This window comes from Mandrillus leucophaeus, unplaced genomic scaffold (assembly GCF_000951045.1).
Source record: "Mandrillus leucophaeus isolate KB7577 unplaced genomic scaffold, Mleu.le_1.0 Scaffold659, whole genome shotgun sequence".
Lineage (NCBI taxonomy): Eukaryota > Metazoa > Chordata > Mammalia > Primates > Cercopithecidae > Mandrillus > Mandrillus leucophaeus.
The window spans coordinates 1,158,227-1,171,627 of record NW_012107130.1 but is presented as its reverse complement, the minus strand read 5'-3'; the positions used below and the strand labels follow the sequence as shown (position 1 = coordinate 1,171,627).

The following is a 13,401-nucleotide window of genomic DNA, read 5'->3' as shown; positions in this document are numbered from 1 at the left end:
CTCAGCTTAACATACAGCATAACATAGTCTCAATCCTCAGCTTAACGTACAGCATAACATAGTCTCAATCCTCAGCTTAACATACAGCATAACATTGTCTAAATCCTCAGCTTAACTTGGATTGTTTGAAATGGGGATGGATACCCCATTCTCCATGATGTGCTTATTTAACATTGCATGCCTGTATCAAAATATCTCATGTACCCCATAAATACATACACCTACTCTGTACTCACAAAAATTAAAAATTAAGAAAAAACCATATAGGGCCACTATAATCTTAAAGAGTATGAAATAAATGTACTGTTAAAATCTGAAATAATTAAAGGTGGAAAAGCATACTCAATCTTTCACAAAGGATTTTCCAATTCAATTCTAGAATTCAGTGAGGAGAAAACAGAAGAAAAGCATTATTAAGGTTTTTTGCGTCATATTTTATCACCTCGAAAAACATTGTTATTATTTATCCAGTCTGTTTACCTTAAAGACTAGATTTTGCTAATGACTGTGTTTTTAACCAATACTTTAAAGTATTTGGACTAATCTCAAGTCCAGAAGTGGAAACAATATTGTTTTGTATTACAAAAGCCAAGATCTAGAGATCAAAAAGGGCCACCAATTTTAACATGCGAATACCAATAATTAGGTAAATCTTTATAAAAGAAACAACTTCCTAAAACAACAGTGCTCAAACCATTATAATTCTAAGCAACATATTCTCAAAAGCAAACAAAAATTTTAAAGATTTCTAATCTAAATGAAGGAATAGAACAATTGCAGATTACATCTTAGCCATTTTATATTGCTAGTAAAAGTATCAAAACCATCTGTTTGAAAATGTTTGAAACAAGTCAGAACTCAGTATCAGAGTTTTCCCATACTTTTTACAGACCAAGTACAACTTGGCTAACTACATATAAACATGACTAACCTGGTTTTATATAAATTTAAGTAGAAACAAACTATAAAATAATGTTTAAAGTTTGTATTTTAAATTTGGTTACTTATTAACACATTCGCATTTTTTTAAGTACTACAAACGTGAATAAAAATTTAACAGAAAGCCTGGTGATCACAAAATGTACTACTATTACCAAGTTCACATCATTTATAATATGACAGTAGCAAGGATCCCAATTAGCATCCTTAAAGAAACACACAGCTGACCAGGCACAGTGGCTCATGCCTTTAATTCCAGCACTTTGGGAGGCCGAGGAGAGTGGATCACCTGAGGTCAGGAGTTCAAGCCCAGCCTGGCCAACATGGCGAAATCCCGTCTCTTCTAAAAATACAAAAATAGCAGAGTGTAGTGGTGGGTGCCTGTAATCCCAGCTACTCAGGAGGCCGAGGCGGGAGAATCGCCTGAACCCAGGAGGCAGAGGCTGCAGTGATCCGAGATTGCGCCACTGCACTCTGGGCAACACAGCAAGATTCCGTCTCAAAAAAAGAAAGAAAACAGAAAAGAAACGAGGCCAGGCGCGGTGGCTCACGCCTGTAATCCCAGCACTTTGGGAGGCCGAGGTGGGCGGATCACGAGGTCAGGAGATCAAGACCATTCTGGCTAACACAGTGAAACCCCGTCTCCACTAAAAATACAAAAAATTAGCCAGGTGTGGTGGCAGGCGCCTGTCGTCCCAGCTACTCGGAAGGCTGAGGCAGGAGAATGGTGTGAACCTAGGAGGCGGAACTTGCAGTGAGCTGAGATTGCACCACTGCACTCCAGCCTGGGCAACAGAGTGAGACTCCATCTCAAAAAAAAAAGAAACGAAACATGCAGCCACCAGCGTAATTTCTTACTAAAGATAGATTTTCAACATATACTTTACAAGGACTTTGGGGTAAAAGTTTTCTTACAAGTTCAGATCTTGGCTGGGCGCGATGGCTCACGCCTATAATCCCAGCACTTTGGGAGGCTGAGGCAGGTGGATCACGAGGTCAGGAGTTCAAGAGCAGCCTGGCCAACATGGTGAAACCCTGTCTCTACTAAATATACAAAAATAAGCTGGCATGATGGCGCGCGTCTGTAATCTCAGCTACTTAGGAGGCTGAGGCAGGAGAATCGCTCGAAACTGGAAGGCTGAGGTTGCAGTAAGCTGAGATCACGCCACTGCACTCCAGCCTGGGTGACAGAGCAAGACTTCGTTTCAGAAAAAAAAAAAAGTTCAGATCTTTTTACTATGCACATTAGTTTATCCTAACACTTTTCTCAATTCTTCTAAACGTACTGAATGTTGAGATATATCTTATGGTTAAAATTGATATAGTACAATTCACTAATTTGTACTCAAATTTCTTCTTGAAACTGAAAAGTGGCTGAAACGTGGCTAAATGATGTACCTTCGGAGTTATGTGCAGTTTTCTTGTGTTTTCGGCAATAGACCCTATAAAAAATGAAGAAATCAAAAATTAGTAAGCAAACTAAATTAAACTCACTTTTCAAGTTAAGAAAATGAGCAGTACACTTCACCCCCATTCACTAGCTGGATTCAAAAAATATTATTAAACTTTCTGTACTATTTCTCTAAGTATTAAATTTCTTATCAAAAACACCCTTTATGATGACGATGAAATGCTTTGAAATGGGAAAAATTTTTACAAAAGCCCAAAGAAAGTATAATTATTAAAAAAAAAAAAAAACTTAAAGAGAAGTTAAATAATTACATGTAAATTCCTTGTGAAGGTTTCTCTCGTATTTGAGCTTTATCATGCAATGCACAGTGGTAGTGGTATGTCCTGTGACATGTTTTCACATCACAACCAATTGTTGCTCCAGGACAATGGCACAAAGAACACATCTAAGGCAAAACGACAAAATATTATTATTAGTATGTGACTTTCTAAGGCTGTATATCAGATTAGAGGCATATCAATTTCTGTCAAGGAAACAAATTGGTTATTGAAAACTTTTGTAATTAATGCTATTTTTCTTGTTTTCTCTCCTTAGAATAACCGGAATAAAATTCTTCTGGGGTATTTTGTTCCCACGTTAAACACTGACAAAATTAACAGAATATTATTAATGTCTATTATTTCATTATGGTCAAGAGAAAATTTGAAATACTGTAATTCAGGAATGTGAGCTGTATGTAACATTATAAAAGAGAACTTTTTATGCAATCCAGATCTTCGTGGGTATAAGTAACTGGAGAAAATGTCTCATACCAGAAAAAAATGTTTCTCTTAAAATTTCCACTTAATTGCTAGGCATGGTGGCTCATGCCTGTAATCCCAGCACTTTAGGAGGCAGAGGCGGGCGGATCACAAGGTCAGGAGTTCAAGACCAGCCTGGCCAATATGGTGAAACCCCAACTCTACTAAAAATACAAAAAAATTAGCTGGGCGTGGTAGCGCACGTCTGTAACCCCAGCTACTTGGGAGGCTGAAGCAGAACTGCTTGAACCCAGGAGGTGGAGGTTGCAGTGAGCCAAGATCGCGCCACTATACTCCAGCCTGGGCAACAGAGCGAGACTCTGTCTTAAAAAAAAAAAAAAAAAAAAAAAAGAAATTCCACTTAATTAATGAGACTCTGTGGGAAAAAAATCTCACACAACTTACTATTTGAAAACCTGGTAAAATCCATTTAAAGTGAGGGAAGGAGAGAGGATAAAAGAATTAGGTAGTGTTTTTAATACCTTGAGCTCTGAGACTATTTTATGATGTCAAGTTGATTATATTGTGAAAATATGCACGGTACTTCAGTTTAATCTATGTCACTTACCTCTTGCATTACGAATTCAGGTAAACATATAACAGATGCTTTCAATGTATTTTATTATACCTTACCTTTTGAATTTAATGGATAATTCATATTGATTAACTAGCTCATACTCTACATTCAGGAAAAAAGTTATCTTTAAAAAGTTATGTAACAATGACTTTCAGTGGTTTTGATTAACATATCATAATGTACTGTACCAAGTGAACATTTATAATGAGGCCATTTAACTGTAGATGACATGCCCAAATAGATTCACAACAAGCTAAATCTAAAAAACTATTCATTTGTTACTTGGTTGCTGGACATCTTGTTCTAAAGTGTTCTCATCCCTCTTTTTATTAATTTGAACATGAAGAACACTTAGCATTCCTAACTTTTGGATTACTCGGCCTCTAAGCAATATTGGTGTATCAAGAGGCTAATATAAATTCCAATAAAATTTCTTACATTTCTCTAAGCAAGTCAAACACTCACACACTCATTCAAGCTATCATTTTAAAAATATTCATATATAAGTCAGAAACAGAAACAGTCTTGCTACAGCTGTTTCCCAGAAAACATGAGGGTCAGTGCCCACTATTGATACAAGAAATACCCCTTTCTTCCTTAAATAAATATAGAAACTTCAAAGTATTACTGTAAAAAGAAATACTATGCCAAATTATCAAGAAGGCAAAGCTTTTGCATGGCTTATAAATTCTTAAGGAGGTAGAGCATTTGAACTGTTGCTTAATTACAAAGTTCTATTATATTAAAGAAATTTTAGAAAACACAAAAGAGGACAAAGAAAATTTTTAAATCACTCATACTCACCAAGCAGAGATGCCTCACAGTATTACAATGCTTACGTGAAACGTAATTCTACACATGCTATTTTGCAATCTATTTTTTTAAAGCATCAAACACTATCCCACTTCACTAAGAACTTTAGGGAAAGTAGTTTATCTTGAAACTTACATCTAAAACAGGTTTAGATGGGTACATTTTGAAAAAAATTAATAAATTCAATTAGCAAGCAAAACTGAAAAGAGAGGTGCCATTTAAAATACTATATTGAGCTCAACATTGACAAGATACAGTTAAGATGGGCACTCTTGTATACAGCTGGAAATTGGTACATACTCTCTAGAATGCAATTTGCCTGATTTAACAAGGTTTTTTTTAAAATTTGTATTCTCTAAGCCAGTAATTTTACTCTATAAATCTAGTCTAAAAATTAATCAGACTCAAGCAATTAATGCACAAGCACATTCATTGTAGAATTATTTAGAACAGTCTAAAATGTAAAACCACCTATCAACAACTGAAAAACGTTTAGGGTCGGGCGCAGTGGCTCATGCCTGTAATCCCAGCACTTTGGGAGGCTAAGGCAGGCACATCACCTGAAGTTGGGAGTCCGAGACCAGCCTGACCAACACGGAGAAACCCGGTCTCAACTAAAAATACAAAATTAGCCGGGTGTGGTGGTGCATGCCTGTAATCCCAGCTACTCAGGAGGCTGAGGCAGGAGAATCGGTTGAACCCAGAAGGCGAAGGTTGCGGTGAACCGAGATTGTACCACTGCACTCCAGCCTGGGCAAAAAGAGTGAAAGCCCATCTAAAAAAAAAAAAAAAAAAAAAAAAAAAGAAAGAAAAGAAAAAGAGAAAGAAAAATGTTTAAATAAATTATACACACGAGAAAATGTTCTACAGCCATTCTTTTCAAATAAATTGGAATGGCACAGGAAGATCTATGTGTAATGTTAAGTTAAAAAAATGAGGCAGAATACAAAACTATGTGAATTATGAACCCAACTATGTTTATAACATAGATTCTTTAAAACAGGTAGAAGTAAAAACAGCAAAATGCTAAGTGGCTATCTCTGGGTGGCTGGTTTTCTTTATAATGCCCTGTATTTTGATTTTTCTACAATGGGCAAAAGTACTTTCATATGCAAAAATATTATTTAAAAAACAAATTAGGAAAACTCTAGTAAATGCTTTCAATACCCATCTCTCAGTCTGGTGAGAATAAGATGGGAACCAAAAACCCAAAATATACCAAAATAGTTTTTGGCTGGTTATAAATTTAAATCTGCCCAAAGTAACTGGTTTTAAGCTGCTATGGTGAAACAAATGCATTTTGCAAATAACCAGTTAACTATAGCAACTCAAGACAGATAATTTTTTTAAAGCTTACTTTACTTTTATAGTCAGTTTCACTCAAGAAAGAGAAGAAAGAGGAAGACATATCAATAAAAAATATTTTCAGAGTGGAAACTTCTTTACAAGGTTAGGAGTTGGAATTTTGCTAAATTAGAATTCACAAGACCTATTTTATGCAGCATTCACATATAAGCAGTCGAATTTCCGGCAAGGTGCTAACAAAATAGCAAAAATTATCCATAATATAACCAAAATACAATGTTTACATTTGCTTGCTTACCTATGAATACAAAAAGGGAAAATTATCTTAGTCTACCATGCTATATTCCAACCTCTAAAACAATCCTTTTTCTCTAAACTCCTATGGGACTTAACAGATACATATATATATAAACTGTTCATTTTGGCGCTTATCATTTTACTCCATTATATGGCTAATCATCTTTATAAATACATAAATTTTATCAATCAATTCATTCTAGACAGAATTTATTTTTGAAGACTAACACTGTGCCTTACAAAGTAGTGCTCAGTAAGTATGTCACTGCAAACATACTCTATTATTGAAGATTTTAATCTTACGGCATATTTTTTTTCATTCATGTTTCTAATACCTGCAGATTTAACATAATTATCTTCAGCTACTTCTAAAAATTTTTAAACATTCTGATCTAGGACTGGGAATGGTGAAATTGGGGAGATCAATCCAGTTGGAGGAGCACAGAATCAACAGCGGCAAGAATGTTTCAGAGAAAAGATTAGCCCCACTAGAAACAAGGTTGAGAACTAAGATGAGATAAGAAGAAAAATTAAAGGAGCTGAGAAACTAGATAGGTGGCTAGTCCAGTTTAAAAAATGTTATAGGAAATAAAAATAAAACAGAGGTGTTCCCTAGAAAAATGTGAAATAACTGGAAAATGGGGACCCCTCTACCACAAGGCACCTGGTTGGTTATACCCTAATAATGGCTCCAGTATCTCCCTTTACACAAAACATTTGCTCTCCAATTTACCACAGTCCCTACTGGGGCTTCAGCAAAATGACTGTCAACTGCCATGTACCATCATGCTTACACAGTATCCATGGTTTCCTTAAACGTGGGAAAATGAAAGTTAACCTGACAGAAACGTGTTTTTCAAGAACAATGGAAGATCTCTCCCCCAATCCCCCCAAAAAAGGCCTGCTCCGTGTATCAAACATTCTGTTGAGGGCTAATTTCCTGCCCCGATCATAGGCATACATGTTAATTCTCAGCTTATCCTGCTTGTATCCTGATTTCAAGTTCTTGATTTAGATAGAGGTGAAAATTTCTTCATTAACAATGATTTTTCTTTTACTCTCCTATTCAGTTTGCTACCTAGTCGACCTAGCAAACCTTAGTAATTAATTACCAGCTTCAAATTAGGGATACTGGAAAAAGAGGCCCTGTCTTATTACAGATATTTGCACGGCATCTCTATAAGCTACACTAACTTAAGGTTAAATTGTGCAACATAAGCAGAGTCTCAAGGAGCTGACCCACTGATGAAAGAGGAACTAAGTCACGCATGAGAGGAGACACAAGGAACTAAATGGACTGAGACTTAGCTAATGTCGGGTAGGAGCCAGAGGCTGGGACATACCTGCTCCTCAGTCAACTTAACTAGGACAGGACTGAAATTCAGTTTGCAAAAAGAAGTCTTAAAGAGCACAAGGCAAAATACTGCTTTCTCAGTAACTATAGGGGAGTAAAATGAAAATGAGATTGTCAACTTCTACGATAGGCTCTTGGGGAAAAGCTGGAACCTAATGGTCAGACAGAGCCATAGGGAACTGAGGGAGGAAAGGCTGCCTGCAACTTAGCTTTGTCCAGCTTCATCGCCCTATAATATGTCTGCCAGTAACTGACTACCAGTGTATAGACAGACATTCTCACAGCCAAGCAGTCAACTGTTCTCAAGAAATCTGCTCCAAGAAAACTGCTACGAATGCACAGACAAGGCAAAGGAGGGTACAAAAAGAGGTCACGTTCTTGAGCCTGTAGGCAAAGAAAAAAAAATGCCAAAAGCTCTTGGAGTAGGGAACACTGTACCGAGGATATTTTCACAGGAGATATGAGCCAAAAACAAAGTGAGAGCAGCTTACCTTACGCAGGTGCTTGACTTTTGGTTTTGTTTTTAATAACAGATAATATTACCCCCAATAAATACTAGAAAGTGACAGTACAGTTGGGGCAAGTTTTCAGAGATGCACCCAAAAATGCTCCTTAACTCCAGCTTCATTGCTTTATTTATAGTAATACCTCACATATCCAAATAACTAGACAACAGAATGGCTCTGAATTATCTGGTTAACTGCTGTTTTAGTTTTTATTTGTTAAATTTATGTGTTAAAAATTCCTTAAAAAGTGCCACTTCATGGGAGGGTGGAATATGAACTTAAAACTGTTTGTATGATCCTTTAGTTACTATTTGTTAAAAACAGCATTTTGAAGGAGGTCTCATAAAAACACAAACTTAACACTACTTTTAAGGTTTAAATGGAAAGCCAGAAAACAACAGTGAAATCTGAAAGCTGTCAGTCATTGAAAAGTGACAAGTTGCTTGAAAAACAGATTAGGACCTTAAATTCCAGGTACTTCTAAAAAATAGGGCCACTGAAAAGTACTCGTTAAATTTTTACTAGATTTAACAGGCTAAATCTAAGCAGTTACTGAATAGGTTATTTCAGATGTCTTGGAAATGGGAGGGAAATGAACTAAGCCTTAACCTCATCTCCTGTCCTTGCTCAGAATAACACACTCCAACTCTACCCAACTTTCTGCATCATGACCGACGAGGAATATAAATTCTCTTATTGGAGTTTCTGAAGTTTCTTTTTGTGTATTGAAAGATTCAGACAGACATTTTCTGAGCTCAGATTTTTATGTCCAAGCTTTTCTCGGGTATGGGTTTTTCCAGCTGAGGGTACTCTAAACTGCTATGCCGCTTGCTATATTTAGTCTGTGAACACCTCGTCCACATCTATGCTCAAATAAGTACCGAGATAGCCCCCAAAACCAAGAATATGTTTTGTTTATATTATTGGTTTTGGATCTCCTCCATTAGCAAAAATAAATGAGGATTTTCTAATGAAATTACTTGACAGTATTCCCAATTGCCAAAAAGTATTAAATGGAGGCAAATAAAAAAATTGTGTATTAAAAAAAATTTATTCAGTAATAGCCAAAGACCCAATTTTCTCCACCACTACACTTCCAAGTTTCTCTTTGACCTTACATTCATTCTCCTTTATCACCTCAAAAGTAAAGCAAAGTTCATTTTAATATAAATGACTGGTAAAATATCTGCATACATTAAAATTAATCTGCATGCCATAATTGGAGCTTTTAAAAAAATTCACATTTATATGAATATATTCACAATGCATGTACACTAAGGTACACAGATGACAATGAGGCAACTGAACAAATCTTCAGGAAGAAAATTTACCTCTTTTCCTCCCTACAGAAGGCATCCTGTGGGCCTAATCCATGGGATTTACAAACTTTATTTGTAAATATTTTTATTTACATTTTTTTACAATTAAAAATATTTTTATTTACAAAAAACTTTGTTTTTTGTAAATAAAAAGTTTAATGAAAACACGGCCATGCTCATTTCTTTGTGTATTGTCTGTGATTTCAACTGAGACTACATAGCTTGCGAAACCTTAAGTATTGTCTGGTCCTTTACAGAAAGTTTGCCAACCTCTGACCCAAGGCAATGGTCCATAACCAGCATTGTTCATCAAAAATCACCTGGGAGGCCGGGCATGGTGGCTCACGCCTGTAATCCCAGCACTTTGGGAGGCCAAGGCGGGCGGATCACGAGGTCAGGAGATCGAGACCATCCTGGCCAACATGGTGAAACCCCCAACCCCATCTCTACTAAAAATACAAAAATTAGCTGGGCGTGCTGGTGCGTGCCTGTAATCCCAGTTACTCAGAAGGCTGAGGCAGGAGAATCGCTTGAACCAGGGAGATGGAGGTTGCAGTAAGCCAAGATCACACAACTGCACTCCACCCTGGCAACAGAGTGAGACTCCGTCTAAAAAACAAAAACAAAAACAAAAACAAAAAAAATCTGGGAATCTTTTTCAAAAGATACCTGTCTGCAGCACAACCCTCACCCATGTCCCTTTTCTGATTTAGTAGAGTTGGTTAGGTACCACTGCTCTAAGGATTTAGTAGCACCAAGAGTCATCTAGAATCTTCAGCTTCTGTGATTGCAGAAAGCAAAGTGGCAGCATTCTATACAATGTGGGTATTCCATTTTGCCCCTACTGAATGCTAAGTAAATCACACAATCTACTATAAATAGCACTGGCATTTAATACTTATTTAATATTTTTTGACCACTTCCTCCTCCTTGAAACTCTTCATCTTTGACTTCCATAGCTTCCCTCTCCTGGAGGAACACATTTCAACTCTCATTTTCTATGGAGTCTTCTGACTTCTCATAATTAATTGTGATCCTCTTTCCCAGCTCTCCTGTGTCATTCTTTACATACTTCTAAGGCTAAACCATATTTATTCATGTTTACATTCAAAGTACCTAGCATTGTGCTGGTAGAAAGTGGGCACTCAAGTATTTGATAAACAGGTAAATTCTAAACTCTATATTGTATGGGAACTTGACTAATACTCAAGGAAACAATAAACACAAAACTATACTGAGGGAGCGAAGGCTGAAGAAACATGAAAACTCTCATGTTTGAGGCACACACAGCTCTCTATACTCTCTGGAAAAAAATAACCAACCTGATTTTTCCCTCTAAATTACTCTCCTCCCTTTTCAAACCGCTCAAGTTGCAAACAACACTAAAACACTAATTAACCAAAACAGAGGAATTTTGTGCTACACCATGACTTCCCTCGTCAATTTATACCTAGCCTGTTATTAAGGCTTCACACTATTATCCAGCTGAAGCCCTTTCTATCTTCAAAGTCCACCAACAATGAGTGCCCACTTATATATTAGAACACTATTGAGCACAAAGAAGATATCAAGCACCATATGAAGAGTTTTCTATGCATTATCCCCATGTCATGCTAGGCTGGGCAAAGAGAATACAGTCTTACTCTCACAGAGTCAACAATACAGTGGAGAAGAAAGGCTTGCACATGTGTATCAAATACAATGCATACTGTGTTATGCTATATGACAGAAACAAAGTGTGAAGCTTGAGCTGGATCTCAAAAAGAGATAGAACTTTTAAGAGGCAGCTAGGACGAAAAAAGAGCCGCAAGCAGAGGTGAAAATCAGTATGTGCACCGCAATGGGGTCAGAGACAGGATGCCTGGAAAACCCAGGGGAGAGAGAATGAGATAAGGATGGAAAAAGTGGGTTAAGACAAGACTTCTGAATGGCAGGCTGAGGCCTCTGGACATTGTATTGTATGCAGTAAGAAATCATGAAAGGTTTCCAGTTAGGGAGTGGCATTAGCTTTTAAAAGCAGAGATCAGGTAACTATCAGTAGTATGCTGGAAGGGTGGGAGGAGCAAGACTGGACATAGGGTAGCATTAAGAAAGAAAAGGCAGACATCCCACAAATAGGACTGACATGACTAATATGGAAGAAGGAAGAGTTGATGGTAAAGGATTCAGAAAGAGAATCAGGTTTGGGGAGGGGCGGGTGATGAACTGGTTTAGACAGGTTGAGTTTAACATACCTGCAGAACATCTATGTAGAGTAGACAAATATGCTGCCATTATTATACTTCATTCTTCACAGTGACTATTGTGTATCACCTGTCTCCTGAAAAATCCTGCTTTTACCCTTCCCCATCCCTTCCTATCTGAGTTGAAATTCCTCTCTAATGCTGGAAGACCCTGCAATCATCCCACCTTACTCAACTGGGATGGGTCTCAAAGACCTATTCTGGTATGGCTAACCTATTAATATTTCCTAGACTCATTCCATTTTTTTAATCTTACCAGCTCTAGGAAGCAGTCTGAACTATCTCAACAGGTAAGACTCCTCCCAGACAGAAGACACCCTGTTCTTTAAAATGCTAAGTACTACACTGGTACTGAATAAATAACAAAGTGAAGACTATGTGGAAATCGTCTTTTTATTTTCAGAGGCTACAAATATATGTGGAGGGTAATATCACAATATTCTTACATAGGATGTGTATAGGGTTTTTGTCCTAAAAATTAACAAGATATTACTACTTAATAGAACATATTAATAGGAGTCTGATTATGTCCTAAATTCAGTACTATTTCCATCTTTATTAGAAAACTGCTAAGCTGTAATCATTGTTTCTTTAAATGCGATTTTGGAGTGTAGCTTAAAAGACAGTCTAGCGTAACCTGGTGATTAGGAGTTCTGGCTTGGGAGTCAACTGACCCTGGATTCAAATCCCAGCTCTGCCACTTACTAGCTACAGTCAGGTTACTTAACTCATCTGAGCCTCAATTTCCTCACATGTAAGATGAGAATACTTCCCTATCTCACAACATGATTATAAGCATTAAAAAGGATAATATAATTTAAAAACTTAGCACAGTCCCTAGCACACGTTAAGTGTCTAACAAATGTTAGCTATTTCTACTACTAGAAAAAGCAGGAAAACTGTTCAGAGGATTTCATAAGACATGAGTAAAATTTAGTTTGAAAACAGGGAACGTTTAGGAGTGACCTGAGGACAGTCATCAAGTATATAAAGGGTTTTTTAATAAGGAAAAAAAAAAAAACCCAAATATTTATTTAATGGAAGGAGACAGATCTAAAATGGCTTTAAATTAAGAGAAATACTTAATTTATACAGAAGGATGAATTTCTCAACTCTGAGGAGTGTTATATATTACTGGTCTTGTTTCAGGTTACTTGGGTAGAATCACAATTTTTTGATATATTTAAGAACAGGGCAAATTTTTCTTTTTTTTTTTTTTTAAAGAGAGGACCTCACTCTATCACCTAGGCTAGATGGATATAGTGGCACAATCATAGCTCACCACAGCCTTGAACTCCTGAGCTTATGCAATCCTCCCACCTCAGCCTCTTGAGTAGCTAGGTCTACAGGAACACACCACATTTCAAAATTTTTATATTTTTTTGTAGAGATAGGGGTCTCACTTTGTTGTCCAGGCTGGTCTTCAACTCCTGGCCTCAAGCAATCCTCCCAGTCGGCCTCCCAAAGCACTGGGATTACACGTGTCAGCCAATCCTCAGGCCAAAGATCTTATCTTGAGTGGCTTGTAGGAAATCTTGCATAGGGGTAAGAAAGGTGAACTAAATGGCCTTCTGAACTCTTTTCTCTTCTTGTAATCTGTGATCTAATCTGACACCGGTACCAATTAGAATAACAGCTATCTGCAGAGGCAGGCGGATCACCTGAGGTCAGGAATTTGAGATCGGCCTGCCCAACATGGTGAAACCCTATCTCTTCTAAAAATACAAAAAATTAGCTGGGCATGGTGGTAGGTGCCTATAATCGCAGCCACTTGGGAAGCTGAGGCAGGGGAATTGCTTGAACCTGGGAGGTGGAGTTGCAGTTAGCTGAGATCATG

The 13,401-nt window shown here is 37.2% G+C and overlaps 1 protein-coding gene across 4 annotated transcripts in view; it reads right to left on the bottom strand.

Moving 5' to 3' along the window:
* Positions 1-13,401, bottom strand: part of PHF6 (PHD finger protein 6) — a 74,166-nt gene that overhangs the window by 51,882 nt on the left and 8,883 nt on the right. For all 4 annotated transcript variants that reach the window (XM_012001319.1, XM_012001318.1, XM_012001321.1 and 1 more), the window contains 2 exons: positions 2,662-2,795; positions 2,338-2,381 (listed from right to left, as the gene is read on the bottom strand). In XM_012001319.1, coding sequence (XP_011856709.1) covers positions 2,338-2,381; positions 2,662-2,795 — 178 coding nt within the window. The remainder of the gene's footprint in view (positions 1-2,337; positions 2,382-2,661; positions 2,796-13,401) is intronic.